Raw genomic sequence first — 16,754 nt, 5'->3', positions numbered from 1 at the left:
GCTCAGTGGCGCCACACCTGCCTCGCAAGCACAAGGTTTTGAGTTCGATCCCCAATCCCCAGTACCAAAAAAAAAAAAAAGCAGCCTCATTGTGTTGTAAAACTCCCTTTTCTGCCACTTCCTTCCTCAAACCCGAATGCAGCCCCCCTGTGTCTCAAAGTCTTCAGTCCCACAACCATCACACCCCTCAGATGTAGGCAGCACCCATCCCAGAAGAGTGTAGTGTAGCCTGTAGTGTCTCCTGGAAATGGTGAGATTGCTTAGCTCCCTCCTCGAGTGGCATTGCTAATAGGAAATCACTCGGCAACCTGGTTCTGCTGGGCTGACCCCTTAAAACCCACCCCTCAGGGATGGCATGGGAAGAATGTCACTCTTAGGTTTTCTTCTTTCCTTACTGTGAGAGAGAGCATAAAGTGTACTTCATCATAAATTGAATCAAGAAGAAGGGAAGAGGGGCATTTTATTCAGTGATCTAGTGGTTTGGATATTAGAATGACAACCCAGTGGCCTTTGCTTAATCTGAACACAAGGGAGTATCAAAAACCTAACATCAGTTGTCCTGGGCTTTTTTTTTTTTCCCCCAGTACTGGGAAATGAACCCAGGGCCATCTCACTGAACTATCCCCAGACCTTTTTATTTTTTGAGACACGATCTCCCTAAGTTGCCCAGGGTGAGCTCAAACTTATGATCCTCCTGCCCCAGCCTCCCAAGTGCTGGGACTACAAGCATGAGCCATCATGCCCAGCTTGTGCTGAGTTTTTATTTTGCCTCCTGCTTCATGGCCAGCATGAAAGGCCATGCTTCTAGGAGGCTCACAGGTATTGGTCCAAGTCCAGCAGCAAAGCTACCTCCTGAACAGTGAACCAAGGCTGGAGCTTCAGAACTGGAAGGAGCTTGCAACATACTTTTACCCATCCATTGCCTCTTACCCTGTCAGAGGCAGACCTAAGGCCAGAGAAATTTAGATTCTTCGTCATTTTCCCTCAGCTACCAGTGATAGAGCCAGGCCTCTGTTTGCTAGCTCAGTGTTCTCTGTGTTGCACATCAAGATGCAGTAGTGAGAGGAACATTGGGCTCCCACTTGCCTTCCAAGAGACATGTGTATAATCCTCAAATAGCCACTCCTGCTCCCAAAGGGCAAGAAATAAATCAGGAGACGGGGGCAGATTTCTCTCTACAACTTTTTAAAGAGGTTGGTATGGGCCTGATCAAGCAAGACTGAGATCTGAATTCCACATTCTTTGAATCCAGCCTCATGCTAAGTGCTTCCCATGTGTCATCCCCTTTAATCCCCCAAGTCTCACACATCTCTGCTGAGAGGATTATGGTTGGGAAGTGTGACTTTAAAGCAGAATGGAGAAATCTGCACACCCTCAGGAACGTATTGGAATCTTCCACCCACTATCAACACAGTGCCAACAAAATGATCTTCAGTTAGCCTACAGCTGCTAGGTGACATCCTGTTTCTCCATTTTTTCCATCTGACTTAATGGTTCTCAGACTTCTTGTGCATAAAAAGTACTTTTCGTGTGCACATGTACAAAACCATGTTCCTGTTTCTGCTGATGATCTAAGAACTTCAGAGGTCATTTCTCCTTAGCTCACTAACGTGGGAGCCTAATCCCTGGTAAGATTCAGAGGCCCCATCCAAACAGTCCTTTAGATCACTAAGTGAGCATGGCAGGAAGAGACCAAAGGTCCCACAAGTCAGAGCCCAGACTGGTAGATTGCTCATTTGCTTTGTGGTAAAGTGACCAGACTGGCAGATGGGTAGATGCTATGAGATGGTCTATATAAAGTCAGCAAAACATATAACAGTGCTGCAATTGTGACTAAAAGGGAGACATGTGGCCTCAGTAGCATATTAAGGTTGATTTGTTACTCACTATATGGTATTATCTAAAGAGAGCAGTTTCACTCTGATAATGGGGCCTCTCATGTTGGCCAAAGGACTCCTCCCTGGCCTCTGTCCTGTTCGATTTTTATAATCACTGCTCAGAAATAAAAACTTCAACACACCCCAAATACCAGTAATGCATTGGATGACAGAGTCAGAAGCTAGGAAGCCCCTGACAGATTAGAATCAAGAAACACACTCTAGGCCAGGGATTTAGCTCAGTGGTTCCGCTGCCGCCTTACAAGCACAAGGACCTGAGTTCGATCCCAGGTACCAAAAAGAAAAGACACACTCTAAAGTTTAGTAGGAGAATTCTGAAGCTCTGCTCTGGGGGCTATGTGTGTCGAGTTCTGGAAAGGGAAGATACAATGATTAAAACCACAGCCTTGTGCATGCTAAGCACACTCCTTACCACTGAGCTACATCCAGCAAATGGCTGTGTTTTGAAGGAGCTGGACACAAGCTGGAGGTGTGCTGAGGCTTCTCCTCCTCACTGTTTTGGCCCTCACCAGGCCCAGCATCACTCCTATACCTTGGGCTCTCTGCTTCACTCCTTATCCTCTGCTATCCACCTGTTCTACCTCCAGTAGAGCTTTCTAGACAGAAAGCCAACCATGTTGCTCCCTGCCTGAATTCTTATGACCCTTCTCCTACTTGTCCTCGGGATATAACTTTGATACCTCAGCATGACTCATAAGGTTCTGTTTGATCTGGAAAAGGGCACCAGGAGCTGAGGGCTGAGGAATACTTGCATTTTTCATTTCATAGTGTTCCGTAAGTTTGACTTTTTCCCCATGAGCTAAAACATCACTCTTAGCATTAAAAGAGGGGGAGATCCATCTTGTCCTGGTTTCTTCCATTTTTTGTCTAATGGCCAAGAGCTTGTCATGACTCATTTTGTCTGATTCCCTGTCTGGCAGCTCCGCATCCTCTTGAGGGCAGTCTCCTCTTGCCAGAGAGCAAGGCCGTCACATCCCTAGATGAATCTTTCCATTGAATAGGCTCTCATTCAAAATCAAGTGAGAACCGCTTCTTTTCTTGTGTGCTCACATGTCCTGGCTTGCACATTTGGTAATTGCACTGGGAAAGCTTCCCACAGGGGGAGGGTAGTCCTTGGGGAAGGAGCCCTGAATTATGCCATGGACCCTAATAGGCTGTAATTCTGCCCTTGGCAGGATGGTTATGAGCAGCTGCGGCAGCTCTCCCAGCATGCTATGAAGGGTGTGATCCGGGTGAAGTTCGTCAATGACCTTGGAGTGGATGAGGCGGGGATTGATCAGGACGGTGTGTTCAAGGAGTTCTTGGAAGAGATGATCAAGAGGGTGTTCGACCCAGCACTCAATCTGTTCAAGGTGACTAAGTGGATGTGAGTGGGGTTGGCGGCAGCAGAACATGAGGTGTCAGAGAAGTAAGGACAAAGCATGTAACCTCTACCTCTCCCTGTCCTTTTGCCTGGCAGACAACCAGTGGGGATGAGCGGCTGTATCCTTCGCCCACGTCCTACATTCACGAGAATTACCTGCAGCTCTTCGAGTTTGTGGGGAAGATGCTGGGGAAGGCTGTGTATGAGGTAGGCACACTGGGCACTATGGAGGAGAAGTATGAAATGAAATGTGAGCAGCGCTGCTGACTTCATGTATGTGTATGGGAACAGGCCCAACTGTGTAAAGAGCCTGACATTAGAGTAAAATCAAGGCCAGGGACAAGAAGCAACATTTGTTGATGTAAACTGTAAGACCGAGGGCCTTACCAAACGCTCCGAGGAGCTGACTGTAGTGAAGAACGCCCGGGAAGGAACACACCCAACAAGTTGGAAAAGTAAAACAGACCTTTATTAGTCTGGCCAGATGGCACTCTCCAAGCAACAGGCTTAGAGAGGGCCTCGAGTTCAGGGGGTTGGAAGGTTTTATAGGGGCTGCAGGGGTGCTTAGCAAGCAGAATTACAGAAGCGGAATTTTTGCAGTTAGGGGACGGTTGCGGGGGGTTGGTTTGCAGATGTTCTTTACTTAGCAAACAGGATGTTCCTTACACAGAAACAGTGGTACATTCCTGGTGTCTTAACCGATAAGCAAGTACATCCCGGGAACTCTTGTGTCCTGTAGTGAACCGGAAACCCACAGGGACAAGATGGAGGGCCTGTAAAAAGATGACGTTACTTGTGCTAAGTCTCATCTGGGTCTTACATTCCCCACTGATTTTATGCAAGCAAGTAATCTTACGCTCGGCTTTCTTTATCAAGAGGTACTGGACAGTACCTAGCCTGTTGGTTTAGAACCATTAGGCGAACAGATCCTACCCGGGCCCTTACATGGGCCATAAGTTTATTAATAATGCATGGGCTGAAAGTCAAAGCTAGTAACAGGATTAACAGGGGTCTGGCAAGGGCAGAAACAAGGGTAGTCAACCAGGGAGACGAGTTAAACAAAGACTGGTACCACCCAGAATTTTCTTTTAATCTGTCATATTTTTCTTGCAAATGTTTGTTTCCTGTAGCCAGGGTGTCTCGAATAACTCCTGATTTATTGGCATAATAACAGCACTGTTCTCCTAAGGCTGCACACAGCCCGCCTTCTTTCATGAACAGGAGATCAAGACCTCGGCGGTTCTGGAGGACCATTTCCGCCAAGGAGTCCACTTGTCTTTTTAGATGGGATACTGATTTAGTGATCAGGCCCAAGTCTGTTTTCACCTGTTGAGTTAGGGCCTTAAAGTTGGCATCTTGCACCACCAATGCTGCTGCTCCTAGGGCTGCGGATTCTATAATCCCTCCTATAGCCAGTACTGGGATGAGGGCAAGATGACGCTTTATTCTTATAGGGTGGACTTTCTTGGTCAACTATTTCCATCCCTGTTCTCCACCATATATAAATACCTGGGGCAAGATGTGGACCAGCACACAAACCTTGGGCTCCCTTTGTAGGACAGCAACAGAGAGGCAAGGGGTTATGCCTCCTGTGTATGCCCACCATGAGTTGTTTTCTGCCCTTAGGTACTTATCAGGTTCTGTAGAAGCTGTTTGGTAAAAGCAAGCACTGTCCAAGTAAGATGAGGTGACCTTAGGGTTTTTAACGCATGACCCTCTTCCATGTATATCCCCTATTGACAACCTCGTCTGTTTCCAATCACACCCATCTTGGCTGGTTTCAGTGTAAGTTCCATTGATTGCTATTCCTATATAATATGGGGGCTTTGGGTTTAGACACATCCAACATTCATTAGTAACACTGTTTGATCCATTTAACACCATAAACATAGCATCCAGCATTTTTAAGTATGGTTGGATTGGCAACTCTGGGGCAGTTATGGGCACCTTGTTGGGTAGGGTGTTACCCGGGTGGCCGGCGGGGTGAGTGTGTGTTTTCTTTCTCGGCAGTGAGGAAGTAGAATTTCCTCGACGCCTGTGGGGTTGGCCACTGTCTTTTGGGGGGCTCAATATCTTATAAAGGTTTTCCACTGGTTTGGGCGGTGTCACTACCGGACTTCGCTGAATGATCATGTCTGTCATCGGGTCCTGTCCATTTGTATTCAGTGTCACCGTCCAAGATTTACCTTCCTCCCATTCTTTGTATGGATTTTGCCATTGTTTTAGCATTAACCAAATGGGGTTACAGTGTCCCAGGGAGCATGAGCTACTAGCTGTTTGCCGCTCCAAGGCTCAATACTGGTCATTATTTTTTTCATGGGGCTGTGGACTCGCAGCCCCAGTAGTAACAGTGGTATCCTGGCCGCCCATTACATTTTGGGTCATTACCTATGGGACATGTATAAATATCTATGATCTGGAGACCCCTTTCTCTGTTAAGTGTAGACCATCCCCGTTTTCCCCCAGGGGTTGAAGGGGGATCTGAACATGGTCCTGCAATATCAGACACTCCCACGGTCCCAGTAACCAGTCCTATATCACACAAGTCAACCTGAAAGACAGGCTGTCTGTCTGTTGTGACAGTGGCAATCAGGGCTCCAGTAAGTGAATTTTTGAGAGACCATGTCCAATTTTGGGGGGCATGGCTGGAAGGCGCCAGCCGTTGAACATCTCCTTGTACCCGAGCCGACAGGACCAAGGTTCCTATAAATCCCCACATTACCCATCTCAGTCCTTGATTAATCTTATCTTGAGGGGGTCCTCTTTGTTCCGGTCGATCCGCCATGTCGACGTCGCTTCCTCAGGGGGTGCCGCCTTCAAATGACTTCGATGGATCCAGGCAGAGTGTCCAGCTACCTTCACCGCCAAGGGAGTCACCAGGACAAGGGGAAACGGTCCCTTTCAGCAGGGTTCCAGGGTCTTGGAGTTGAACCTGCGAATAAAAACCAAATCTCCCGGCTTATAAGGCAAGGGTTGTAGAGGTTTTTTGTTGGGGTCAGGCATAGTCTTTCTCAATTTATCATGTAATTCTGATGGAAGCTGATGGACAGCCTTTAAAGACTTAAGGAGCTGGAGGTGGGAAAGCTTTTCCCCCAACTCCAAATCAACCAGGGGACGATCGGGGGGGGGGGGATCACCCGTGAATGATCTGGAAGGGTGACAGATTGAGGGGCCACTTAGGAGTGCACCTAGTGCAAAGAAGAGCAAAGGGGAGAAGCTCTACCCAACCTAGTTCAGTCTCTAGGCATAATTTAGTTAGGGCCTCCTTTAAAGTTCGATTCACTCTCTCTCCTTGTCCTGAACTCTGGGGCCTATAGGCACAATGTAAATTCCATTTTATCCCTAGAGCTTTACCAATCAATTTAGATATTTTAGCCATGAAGGCTGGGCCATTGTTGGACCCCAGGGCTAGGGGCAAGCCAAAACGAGGAACTATTTCTGTCAAGAGCTTTTTGATGGTTACTTTAGCTGTCTCTCTCAGTGGAGTATGTTTCTATCCATCCTGAAAAGGTATACACAAAAACTAGTAAATATTTATATCCATACATGTCAGGCTTCATTTCGGTAAAGTCCAACTCCCAATGTTCTCCTGGAGTTAATCCTCTGTGTCGGACCCCACGGGGTTCGGTCACCTGATTTGCATTTACCTTGAGGCAGGTGGGGCACCATCTCACCATGTCCTGGGCCTTTTGGGCCAATCCCTCGCTGAGGAAATGGGGTCGCAGGGCAGCCATCCTTTTATCACCGAGGTGGGGGGACTCATGTAGTTCGCGCAGCAATGTGTCTGCTACAGTGGCTGGGAGCACCACCTTTCCATCATTAGTCATCCACCACCCATGTTTACCTTGAGTCCAGTGTTTCCTGTTCATTTCTGCTACTTTTTTATCTGTGTATTCAGGTTTTTCTGCGAGTACTGGCATGGGAAACAGAACCATTTGCCTCCCCACTGATTTTTGGGCAGCTTGTTTTGCTGCCTGATCAGCAGTATTATTACCAATCACCTCGGAGCTAGACCCCTTTTGGTGCCCACAGCAATGGATGATGGCAACCTCTCGGGGCAACCAGATGGCTTGTAGCAGTGCCAATATCTCAGTCTTGTTTTTAATTTCCTTTCCTTCGGAGGTCAGCTGCCCTCAGTTCTGATAAATTGCCCTGTGCACATGGGCGGTGGCAAAAGCATAATGGCTGTCAGTGAAAACATTTATCCTTTTTCCTTTTCCCAGTTCCAGAGCCTTAGTCAAAGCAATCAGCTCAGCCCTCTGTGCTGATGTCCCTTGGGGTAGCCCCTGCTCCCATTCCACCTACTGGTCCTGGTTGACCACCGCTGCCCCAGCATACCACACTCCATCACGCACAAAACTGCACCCATCAGTGTAGGGTGTTGTCTCTGCATGGGGGAGGGCCTGGTCCATTAAATCCGGATGCCCTCCCCTCAAGTTTTCAAGAGTCTCGAGGCAATCATGGATGGGCGTTTGTTCGTCAGATTCTGGGAGTAGAGTAGCTGGATTGAGGCTAGCGGTGGTGGCAAACTTAATGCGTGGCTGTTCTAACAAGAGTCCTTGATATTGTAACAGTCTGGCATTAGACAGCCACTTGCTAGGTGAGCTATTCAACAAGGGCTTGATGGCATGGGGAGAGATCAAAGTCAAATCCTGTCCGAATGTCAGTTTGTCAGCCTCTCGGGTTAGAGCAGCAGCTGCTGCTACCGTCCTCAGACAAGTAGGCCACCCTCTGGCCGCTGGGTCTAGTTTCTTCGAGAGGTATGCCACTGGCCACTTCCATGGTCCCAAAAGCTGAGTAATCACTCCCTTGGCTACCCCATTTCTCTCCACTACATACAGAGTGAAGGGCTTGTTTAAGTCTGGCAATGCCAGGGCTGGTGCCAATGTAAGCGCAGTCTTGAGCAATTGAAATGCCTGCTGGCAAGCCTCAGTCCATTTGAGGGGCGTATTTCCCCCCGCAGTGGCTTCGTGCAGGGGTTTGGCAATCTCAGCGAAGCCAGGAATCCAAATTCTGCAATACCCAACCGCCCCTAAGAATTCCTGCACCTGTTTCTTTGAGCTCGGCTCTGGGATCTGGAGAATTGCTGATACCCTCGATTCTGCCAGCCTCCTCTTTCCTTTCTCAAGAATGTAGCCCAAGTAGGTTACCTTGGTCTGGCAGAGCTGAGCTTTCTTCCAAGATACGTGATATCCCAGGTCTTGGAGGACTTCCAAGAGGCCCTCAGTGGCCAAAAGACACTCTTCATCGGTCGAAGTTGCCACTAGGAGGTCATCTACATACTGAAGAATAGTTGCTGGGGGAAAAACTCTCCTTACCTCTCGTAGATCTTTGCTGAGAGCTTCTCCAAACAGAGTGGGGGAGTTCTTGAATCCCTGTGGCAACCGGGTCCATGTCAGCTGTCCGGTAGTCCCGGTGTCTGGGTCAGTCCATTCGAAGGCAAAGAAGGGATGGCTCACTGGTGCTAGGGGCAGGCTGAAAAATGCATCTTTGAGGTCTAATACCGAGTACCACACATGAGCAGGAGGGATGAGACTCAACAGAGTATAGGGGTTCGGTACCGTTGGGTGGATGGTCTCCACTCGGCTTATTACCTCCCGCAAATCCTGTACCAGTCTGAAGTCTGAGGTGCCAGGCTTCCTCACAGGAAGCAGGGGTGTATTCCAGGCTGACTGTCAAGGGACCAGGACGCCGGCTTCCTGGAGTTGGTGGATGTGTTTGGAGATCCCCACCTTGGCCTCCAGCAGGAGGGGGTACTGCCACACACGGGCGGGGGTGGCAGAGGCCAACAATTGAACCACCACCGGGGCATGGTGTTTGGCCAGCCCAGGTGGATTGGTCTCAGCCCACACCTGGGGAAACTTTTTCTGAAGGTAGTCCCATTTCTGTTCGGAGGCCTCTGTGCCCTCATTTAGCAATTTAAATTTATCTTCTCGGGGAACCGTTACCATAATAGCAGAGGGTGGCTTGAGTTCGAAAGTCCCTCCAGGCTCAAAGGAAATAACAGGCCCCAATTTTTGTAGCAAATCTCTTCCCAACAATGGGTATGGGCACTCAGGGATAACTAAGAAGGAATGGGTGACGGTGCCTTTTTCTAGTTTTACAGTTCGTTTAGTGGTCCAAGGGTAGGAGGCCGACTTTCCTGTGGCTTCAGTAATGGAGGTTTTTAAGGAAGTGAGGGTTCCAAGGGGGATCTTCAGGACAGAGTGGGCAGCGCCAGTGTCCACAAGGAACTGGACATCTGTTCCCCCATCTCCAAAGTCACCATAGGCTCATTAGGGTTAAGCGGCCATGAGCTTCAGCCCCGTCAATCTTCTTCATCTACTAAGAGGATTCCACCTTTTTCCTTTAGAGCCTCCTTTTCTCTTTTTTTTTTTTTAGCTTTTTACAATCCCTTTTAAAATGGCCCTTTTCCTTGCAATAGGCACACTGATCTTTTTCTAATAAAGGTCGGATCTTTCCCTTGTTCCCTCCTTTGTTTTCAGGTCTTTCTTTCTGGACAAATCCTCCATCAGCCAAGGTGGCTATAGTCGCTTTTCCCAGTCTCTTGGGCATTCTCTCTTCCAGGGGATCCCTGTTGTTAAACGCCTTCATGGCTACACTCATCAACTTTTCTCTATTCTCTCCCTCAAATCCTTCTAGCCTTTGTAGCTTCTTTCTAATGTCTGGGGCCGACTGGGTAACAAATGCCAAATTTATTGCCTGCCAGTTTGCAGGGTCGTCTGGATCGATTGGAGTATACGTACAGTATGCTTCCAACAGATGCTCCAAAAAGGCAGAAAGGCATTCCTCTGATCCTTGAAGGACCTCGCTTACCTTGCTCAAATTGGTAGGCTTCCGAGCGGCTCCCCTCAGCCCAGCCAGGAGATGCTGACAATAGTTCTGGAGAGCCTCTCTCCCGCCCGAGGAATTAACTTGCCAACGGGGTCGGGTGGACGGGAGTTGTGCCTCAATACGGCCCGCGGCTGTTCGTCTAGGGAGCCCTCTCCACCTAATACCGACCTTACAGCTTGTCCCCGGATTCTTTCTCTCTCCTCTGAGGTAAAAAGGGCCTGGAGGAGTTGTTGGCCATCATCCCAAGTAGGATCATGGGTATGAAAGATAGACTCCAGGAGAGAGATTAGAGCTTGGGGTTTCTCTGAAAAAGGAGGATTCTGGTGTTTCCAATTGTATAAGTCACTGGTCGTGAAAGGGATATAAACATAGTGACCTTGCTCAGTCTCCCGAGGGGGCAAGAGAGGAGCCAAACTAGTTTCCCCCACGGGGACCTCGCTAGGTCCATACGCAGCCCCAGCTCGCGTGTGTGGGGGAGAAGTCACCGAGTCCGGGGAGTGGGGCCCCTCAGGGAGAGGAGGATAGAGAGCGGTAGGCACCGAAGGTTGAACAGATGGAGGAAGGGAAGGAGTTCAGGGCCTAGAGTGGGATCCGTCTGAGGAGGTGGAGGGTTCCACACAGGGCAGAGGCCCCCCAAGGGATCTAGGGTTCAGGTTCCTGTGAGAGTACCGGCTTGGGAGCCCGGGTCTTAAGTCCCTGGGGTCCTTGCGAGGCAGCAACTAAAATGCAAGTGTATGTTCGAAGAGAACAGCACTGCAGCCAAGCCGGGGGCTCCTCACAAGCCTGGACCCAGATGTCTATGTAGGGAAATTGGTCTGGGTGGCCAGGGTGACCGGTGACTTTGCCCCACACCTTCCGGCAAATACTGGGGTCAAAGTCCCTTCGGCTGGCCATCCCACCCTGAAGGCTGGCCATTCCAGTTGGCGCAGGGAGCAAAGTCTTTTGCGAGAAAATTTTTCCCCGTATTCATCTTCTTGTTCTGGAGAAAAAGCCAATCTAAAATTAGTGAGAAAACAGTCAAGCGGAGTGGACCTCGTAGAGCAGGATCCTCCCATCACTCTGCTCCTGATGAGGACTGAAAAGAATGTAAAATCAGACACACAACAGACACAACACTAACACATAAAAGATGAGACAAACGGGCGCCACGACAAACTGAAACTAAATCTTCCCTTGTTCCTCGTCAGGAACCTCGGGGTCAGGGGAGGCTTCCCGGCTCGTCAGCCACCTCACTCCTGACTTAACAAACGGTTGCAACCGGCCAAAAACTTACCTCCGGAGGTTTTCTGAGGTCTGTACCCGAGAATCTCCTGCTGGATCCCGCCACAGAGTCTCGGCTGAACCAGGGTTCCTATCCAGGGATCTTGCTGAGGCCTCCAAAATGTAAGACCGAGGGCCTTACCAAACGCTCCGAGGAGCTGACTGCAGCGAACAACACCTGGGAAGGAACACACCCGACAAGTTGGAAAAGTAAAACAGACCTTTATTAGTCTGGCCAGACGGCACTCTCCAAGCAACAGGCTTAGAGAGGGCCTCGAATTCAGGGGGTTGGAAGGTTTTATAGGGGCTGCAGGGGTGCTTAGCAAGCAGAATTACAGAAGCGGAATTTTTGCAGTTAGGGGACGGTTGGGGGGCGTTGCAGATGTTCTTTACTTGGCAAACAGGATGTTCATAAACGCTAGGTGCTTTGCCTGTGTCATCTCTTTTAATCCTCTTGACAGTCCTGTGATTTGCGACTGTGTTCTTTAAGAGTCAGAGAGCTGAGGCTGTGAGAACTCACTTTTCCAGTGGTAGATGGTAGAAGCAGAATTCCAGCCCAGCCAGCCTGAGTCCTCAGCCAGCCCTCACCTGAGGAGGGAAGAGTGATGAGCCAGAGCCACACTGCCACGTGGAAGCTGGCTCCTCATTTTAGGAGGACAGTCTTGTTGGCTTTAGTAGTGGGTATTTTTGTTTTTTGGTTGGTTTTTGCAGTTCTAGGAATGGAACCCAGGCCCTCACATATGCTAAGCTCCGCTCTACCACTGTTTTTAAATCTTTTGTTATTTGAGTGAGTACTTCAGAGTGAGCTGAGGCTCCTGGGAGTTGCCTACAGACTGGAACAAGAAGGTTAGGTATAGCCCACAGCAGCTGGTCCAGACCAGCTCCTCTCTGGCTAGCCTTGTAACCATGTGCATTTAGCACCTCAGTAAAGTGGGGATAATAACACTGCGTGGCTAGGTTGGTATCAGTGGCAAATGTAATACCTGTGAAGCCCTCTCTCTGCCTGGTATATGGTCATCCTAGGTCAGAAGATACTTATCCTCCCTGTCATTAAAAGGAACTCAGTTTCTGTTCCTCAGGCTCATAGGATGAAGGGTATGTAGGTGGGGCTCCACAGATCCTTATCTCTGTCATTGCCAGGCAAGGCAGAACAAGTGAGGCTGTCCAGGTGGCACTGAACCTGCCTTGAGAGTCCTGCCCCCAGGAGGGAAGACAAGCTGTAGGCGAGTCTCAGTTACCATGGGTCCTGAGCTGGGGCCCTTCGCAGGGCCCAGGCTCTGCAGAGCTCCTGGTGCAGCACAGAGGAAGTGAGCTGCCTAAACAGTCCTCATCGCACACGCACACACAGAGAGAGAGATAGAGAGAGAGATAGAGGGAGAGGGAGGGAGGGGGAGAGAGAGAGAGAGAGAGAGAGAGAGAGAGAGAGAGAGAGAGAGAGAGAGAGAGAGAGACACCCTAGCATAGCCAGGATGCCTTCCAGAGGGAAGGAGCCAGCAGCTATGGGAAGGTGGCCAGCCTCAGGCCCAGCTGCTTTGATAGCTCATTGTTCTCTTCTTGGAAGCCTCTATGCCTCCAGCTCCAGCCCTGATGAAATCAAGTGCCCCATCTTGATTTTGCAAATACCCAGTCTTTCTTTTGCTCCATGTTGCTTGGGCAGCCTCAGTTTATTCTGTTCCAGATTTCTTATCTGGAAAATGGAAAGTTTCTCACCTGATTCCCATTTTTTTAAAAAAAGAAAAAAAACTAGGGCTGGGGATGTGGATCAGTGGTAGAGCACTTGCCTAGCATGAACAAGACCCTGGATTCAGCCCCTGGTACCAAAAAGTCTCCAACCATTCAGGACCTACCTGATACTGTGTTTTTCCTTTAAGCATGTAGCTATGATGGGCCATCTGAGAAATGTGGCCTCCTACTTTTCTGAATGCCTCTGTCTGTCCCCCTACCTTACTTCAACCAGTCACAGACCAATGAAAACAGCAAGGACACACTGGCTCTGTGAGGAATGGCCTGTGTTCACAACTTTAACCTCTGGTCCTCAGTGACAGACACTGTCACAGAGTTGGAGTGATCCTCCCTTCTAAATCTGCAGGCACCTTTCTCCACCCTTTCAGCTGCTGCCACAGTTCAGTCTGTCTGCATTTCTTATAGTTGGTGCATCAGCTGCCTGCTGTGTCCCTGCCTTCTGTCTCCTCCAGCCACTACCTACAGAGTGCAAACCTGTCACTTTCTTGCTTAGAGCCCTTGGGATGGAATGCAGACTGCAGCCAGCTTATGGGGCCCTTTTGGAGTCTGGGGCCTTTCTGACTTGGGTTTCATGGCTCACTCACCCTCCCACACACACAGCAGTGGCCAGATGACCTGAGCTTCACCCCTGCAGCACACCTGTGATCCTCACCCAAGGGCCTTGTGCCCCTCCAGATCTCCCATAGGCAACTCTTCCTTCTGGATGCTTCCCTGCCAGCCTCCAGGTGAGAGCCCATCTCTGTGCTCTCTCCGGTGCCCGTGGCACCTGTCCCCATGACTGCTGATAGCCTAGCAGGAGTCAGTGTTGTGGTTCTGCATTCCTATACCTGAGAAGTTCATTCTGAGAATGCCCACAGCACTGGCCTGGTAGTAGTAGACAAGCTGGGGTCTCATTCCCAGACTGTGTGGCTCCAAAGCCTCTGCCCATGACCCTTATGCTCTGCAGGTGGAGCTCAGTTGGGTTTGTTAAATAATGGTGAATGTGGCTCTCCAGACCAGAAACTTAGGGCGCCCTAGAGATGGCAGTGCATGTTCACGGCCACCCCTGCACCCTGAGCTTCCCTGACCCGATCCCTGAGCCAGGGATCAGGGAATTGAAAAGCTTCTTGCCTTTTCCCTCAGGGAATTGTGGTGGATGTGCCCTTCGCCTCCTTCTTCCTGAGCCAGCTGCTTGGGCACCACCACAGCATCTTCTATAGCTCCGTGGATGAGCTTCCTTCTCTGGACTCAGAGTTCTATAAAAACCTTACATCCATCAAGGTTAGTGTGGAACGGTCAGTGACTAAGCCAGGTACTAGTGGGAACTCCCAGCTAAGCCAGGGCTTAGCTGGGCTCAGCTTTACCCTGTCTTCATGTCCTAGAACAAGTTCTGCTGTAATTGATGCAATCCCCGTGTCCCTTCCGAACCCTCCCTCCCAGGGTGGAGACCCACAGCCTCCTCCCTCAGGGTGATGAGCAGCCTTCTCTGCTTCAAGCTATGGGAGGCATGATTGTGAACACCGCCACAACAGCACCTCAAGGAAGGAAGAGTTAGCTCTTCAAGGATGTAGCACTTCGTGGCCCCAACATTGCCCCCTCTCTGTTGCCTTAGCGCTATGACGGGGACATTGCTGACCTGGGCCTGACACTGTCTTACGATGAGGACGTCATGGGTCAGGTAGGTTGGCCTTCCTGGCTGAGCTCCTTCCTGGGTTTCCAAGACCTGCCCAAATTAGGTTTCCCTCCAGAGAGATCCACCCCCCTGTCTTCCCTGTCAACCTGGCCTTTGTGTGCTTGCACCTCAGAGAGGCCCCCCTTGAGACCCTGCTTTGTTCATACTGCATCTTTGGATCTTCTGAAGGAAGCCGATCCCCAACTTATGATGGTGTTTTCATTTCCACGGCAAGAATTAGCCATTACAAATAGGATCATGACTGAGTGGGAATAGCCTACCCAGAAAGAATGTCTCAGACAGAGGCCAGATATGAGTCTTTGATGAGACAGACCAGTGTCTGTAGGCACCGATGGGAACCCTGTGTGTCCTGCCCTCCTGAACGTCACCCAGCCCTGAGCACTTGAGGGCCCTGAGAAGCCTGTGAGAGGAACCATAGTGCAGGTGTGGTAGCTTCAAGCTTCCCCTGACCACAGACTCTTTCAAAGAAAGAGAGAATGCTATTTCTCCAGTCAGCAGAGTTCTGGGTATTCTCTGGAAGCATCTGTGGGAAATACCAGGCTGGATGAAATATTTGACAGAACAGTCAACCATAATATGAACATAAAGATGAAAATGAAAAACCCCCAAAATGCCAGTGCCAAGTGGGGATCCTATAGTCTGTTGTCTCTGTCCTTCAGGCTCTTTCCCAGAAGCATGTATATAGTTTTGTTTACTTTGCAGAAATGATACCAGTCCATGCATGCTGTTATGTAGTTTCTTTTTTGCACCTGTTCATTATGGGTACACTTTCATATTTTTTACTAGCTACACTGTATTCTCATGTATGGTTGTAGCAACATTTATTTGGCCTCCTGCTACTGTCCTAAATGCCAGCACAGCTCCTTCTGTGACATTCTGGAACCTTGGCACAAATGTTTGAACAAGGATCACATAAGAAGAAACCTTTCATATCGATCACACAGGATCTGCTTACTAAAACCCTGAGGTTTTATGATAAATGATCATTCCCAAAAACATACCAGTTTTATTCTGTCATTATCGAGGATGTTTGCATCGGACCCTGTCCTTCAGGAAGCTTTGTTTCCCCATTAGAATTCTCTCTAGTAATTACTCCTCTTCTTCTCCCCCAGCTTGTTTGCCATGAGCTGATTCCTGGAGGAAAGACCATTCCTGTTACAAATGAAAATAAGTGAGTACAGCAATTAGATGTTTAAGGTCACCACTTGAAAAGACTTCATTCTGGCTCTCCAGGCTTACGTTGAGAATTTATTAAGATAGATTGAAGTAGAAAGAGGCCATAAATATCATAATGGAATTTACTGGTTACAGTTCATAAGGCCAGAATTGTATTAAATTCGATTTGCAAAATAAGAATTGATGATTTATTTTTTTGCAGTAGCACTTGTAAGGTCAGAGGCACGCAGGCCACAGTGTTCTTAGGAATGAAATGACGGCTCTGTATGCAGACAGATGGGTTCTGAGCTGATCAGGCTCTGTCCTGAACCCAGAGGGCCTCAAGGCAGAGACACCTTAAAGGAGCAGCTCACTTTAAAATGATGGCATGTGGCAACTGTAGAAAACACTGCTCTCAAGAGACTCAGTGATGAATTCAGTCCAGCAGACTGACTTAGACATAGGAAATCAGAGGAGATTGTCACTGATAGCGTGCTTTTAGGAATCTGTCATAAATGTCAACCCTTTTTGTCTGAAGAAGCAAAGGCCCTCAATCTCCAGCTCTGTCTCCAGCCAGCCCTGCTCTTGCCTGTTTAAAACAGTAGAACCTGGAACAAGGAGTAGAGCTTGGCCCCCTTGTCAGTCTGTCAGTATGCTGTCACCAGGTGCAGCTGGGCTTTTGAACTGGTAATCTGAGCGTCAGTCTCCTCAGTGATGGGTGAGCGCTCAGTCTCACCTGGTGAGTCATCTGCATCAGATGCGTATTACTGTCCAGTGGAACATCCTGTTCCTCTCAGATTGGGTGGTATGGTCACTGCATGCTTGGGAG

The 16,754-nt window shown here is 49.2% G+C and overlaps 2 protein-coding genes across 11 annotated transcripts in view; one reads left to right on the top strand and one right to left on the bottom strand.

Moving 5' to 3' along the window:
- Positions 1-16,754, top strand: part of Ube3b (ubiquitin protein ligase E3B) — a 64,761-nt gene that overhangs the window by 39,343 nt on the left and 8,664 nt on the right. For 8 of the 9 annotated variants that reach the window (XR_002394466.2, XR_002394467.2, XR_015446182.1 and 5 more), the window contains exons 19-23: positions 3,074-3,250; positions 3,358-3,468; positions 14,221-14,358; positions 14,690-14,755; positions 15,883-15,941. Coding sequence is in view for 6 of the 9 variants with exons in the window: in XM_013071712.3 (XP_012927166.1) it covers positions 3,074-3,250; positions 3,358-3,468; positions 14,221-14,358; positions 14,690-14,755; positions 15,883-15,941 (551 nt within the window). In the remaining 3 variants the exon portion in view is untranslated. The remainder of the gene's footprint in view (positions 1-3,073; positions 3,251-3,357; positions 3,469-14,220; positions 14,359-14,689; positions 14,756-15,882; positions 15,942-16,754) is intronic. The other variant, XM_021257308.2, reaches the window with a different exon arrangement.
- Mmab (metabolism of cobalamin associated B) overlaps positions 3,713-16,754 on the bottom strand; it is a 49,661-nt gene continuing 36,619 nt past the window's right edge. For both annotated transcript variants that reach the window (XM_004843613.4, XM_021257306.2), the window contains one exon: positions 3,713-16,754. This exon is cut by the window's right edge and continues 17,744 nt beyond it. The gene's annotated coding sequence lies outside the window, so the exon portion shown is untranslated.

This window comes from Heterocephalus glaber, unplaced genomic scaffold, assembly GCF_053883595.1.
Source record: "Heterocephalus glaber isolate CG9 unplaced genomic scaffold, H.glaber_assembly_v1.0 deba00001687, whole genome shotgun sequence".
Lineage (NCBI taxonomy): Eukaryota > Metazoa > Chordata > Mammalia > Rodentia > Bathyergidae > Heterocephalus > Heterocephalus glaber.
Note: the sequence above shows the minus strand (reverse complement) of the source record. Positions and strands in the feature narration are given on the sequence as shown.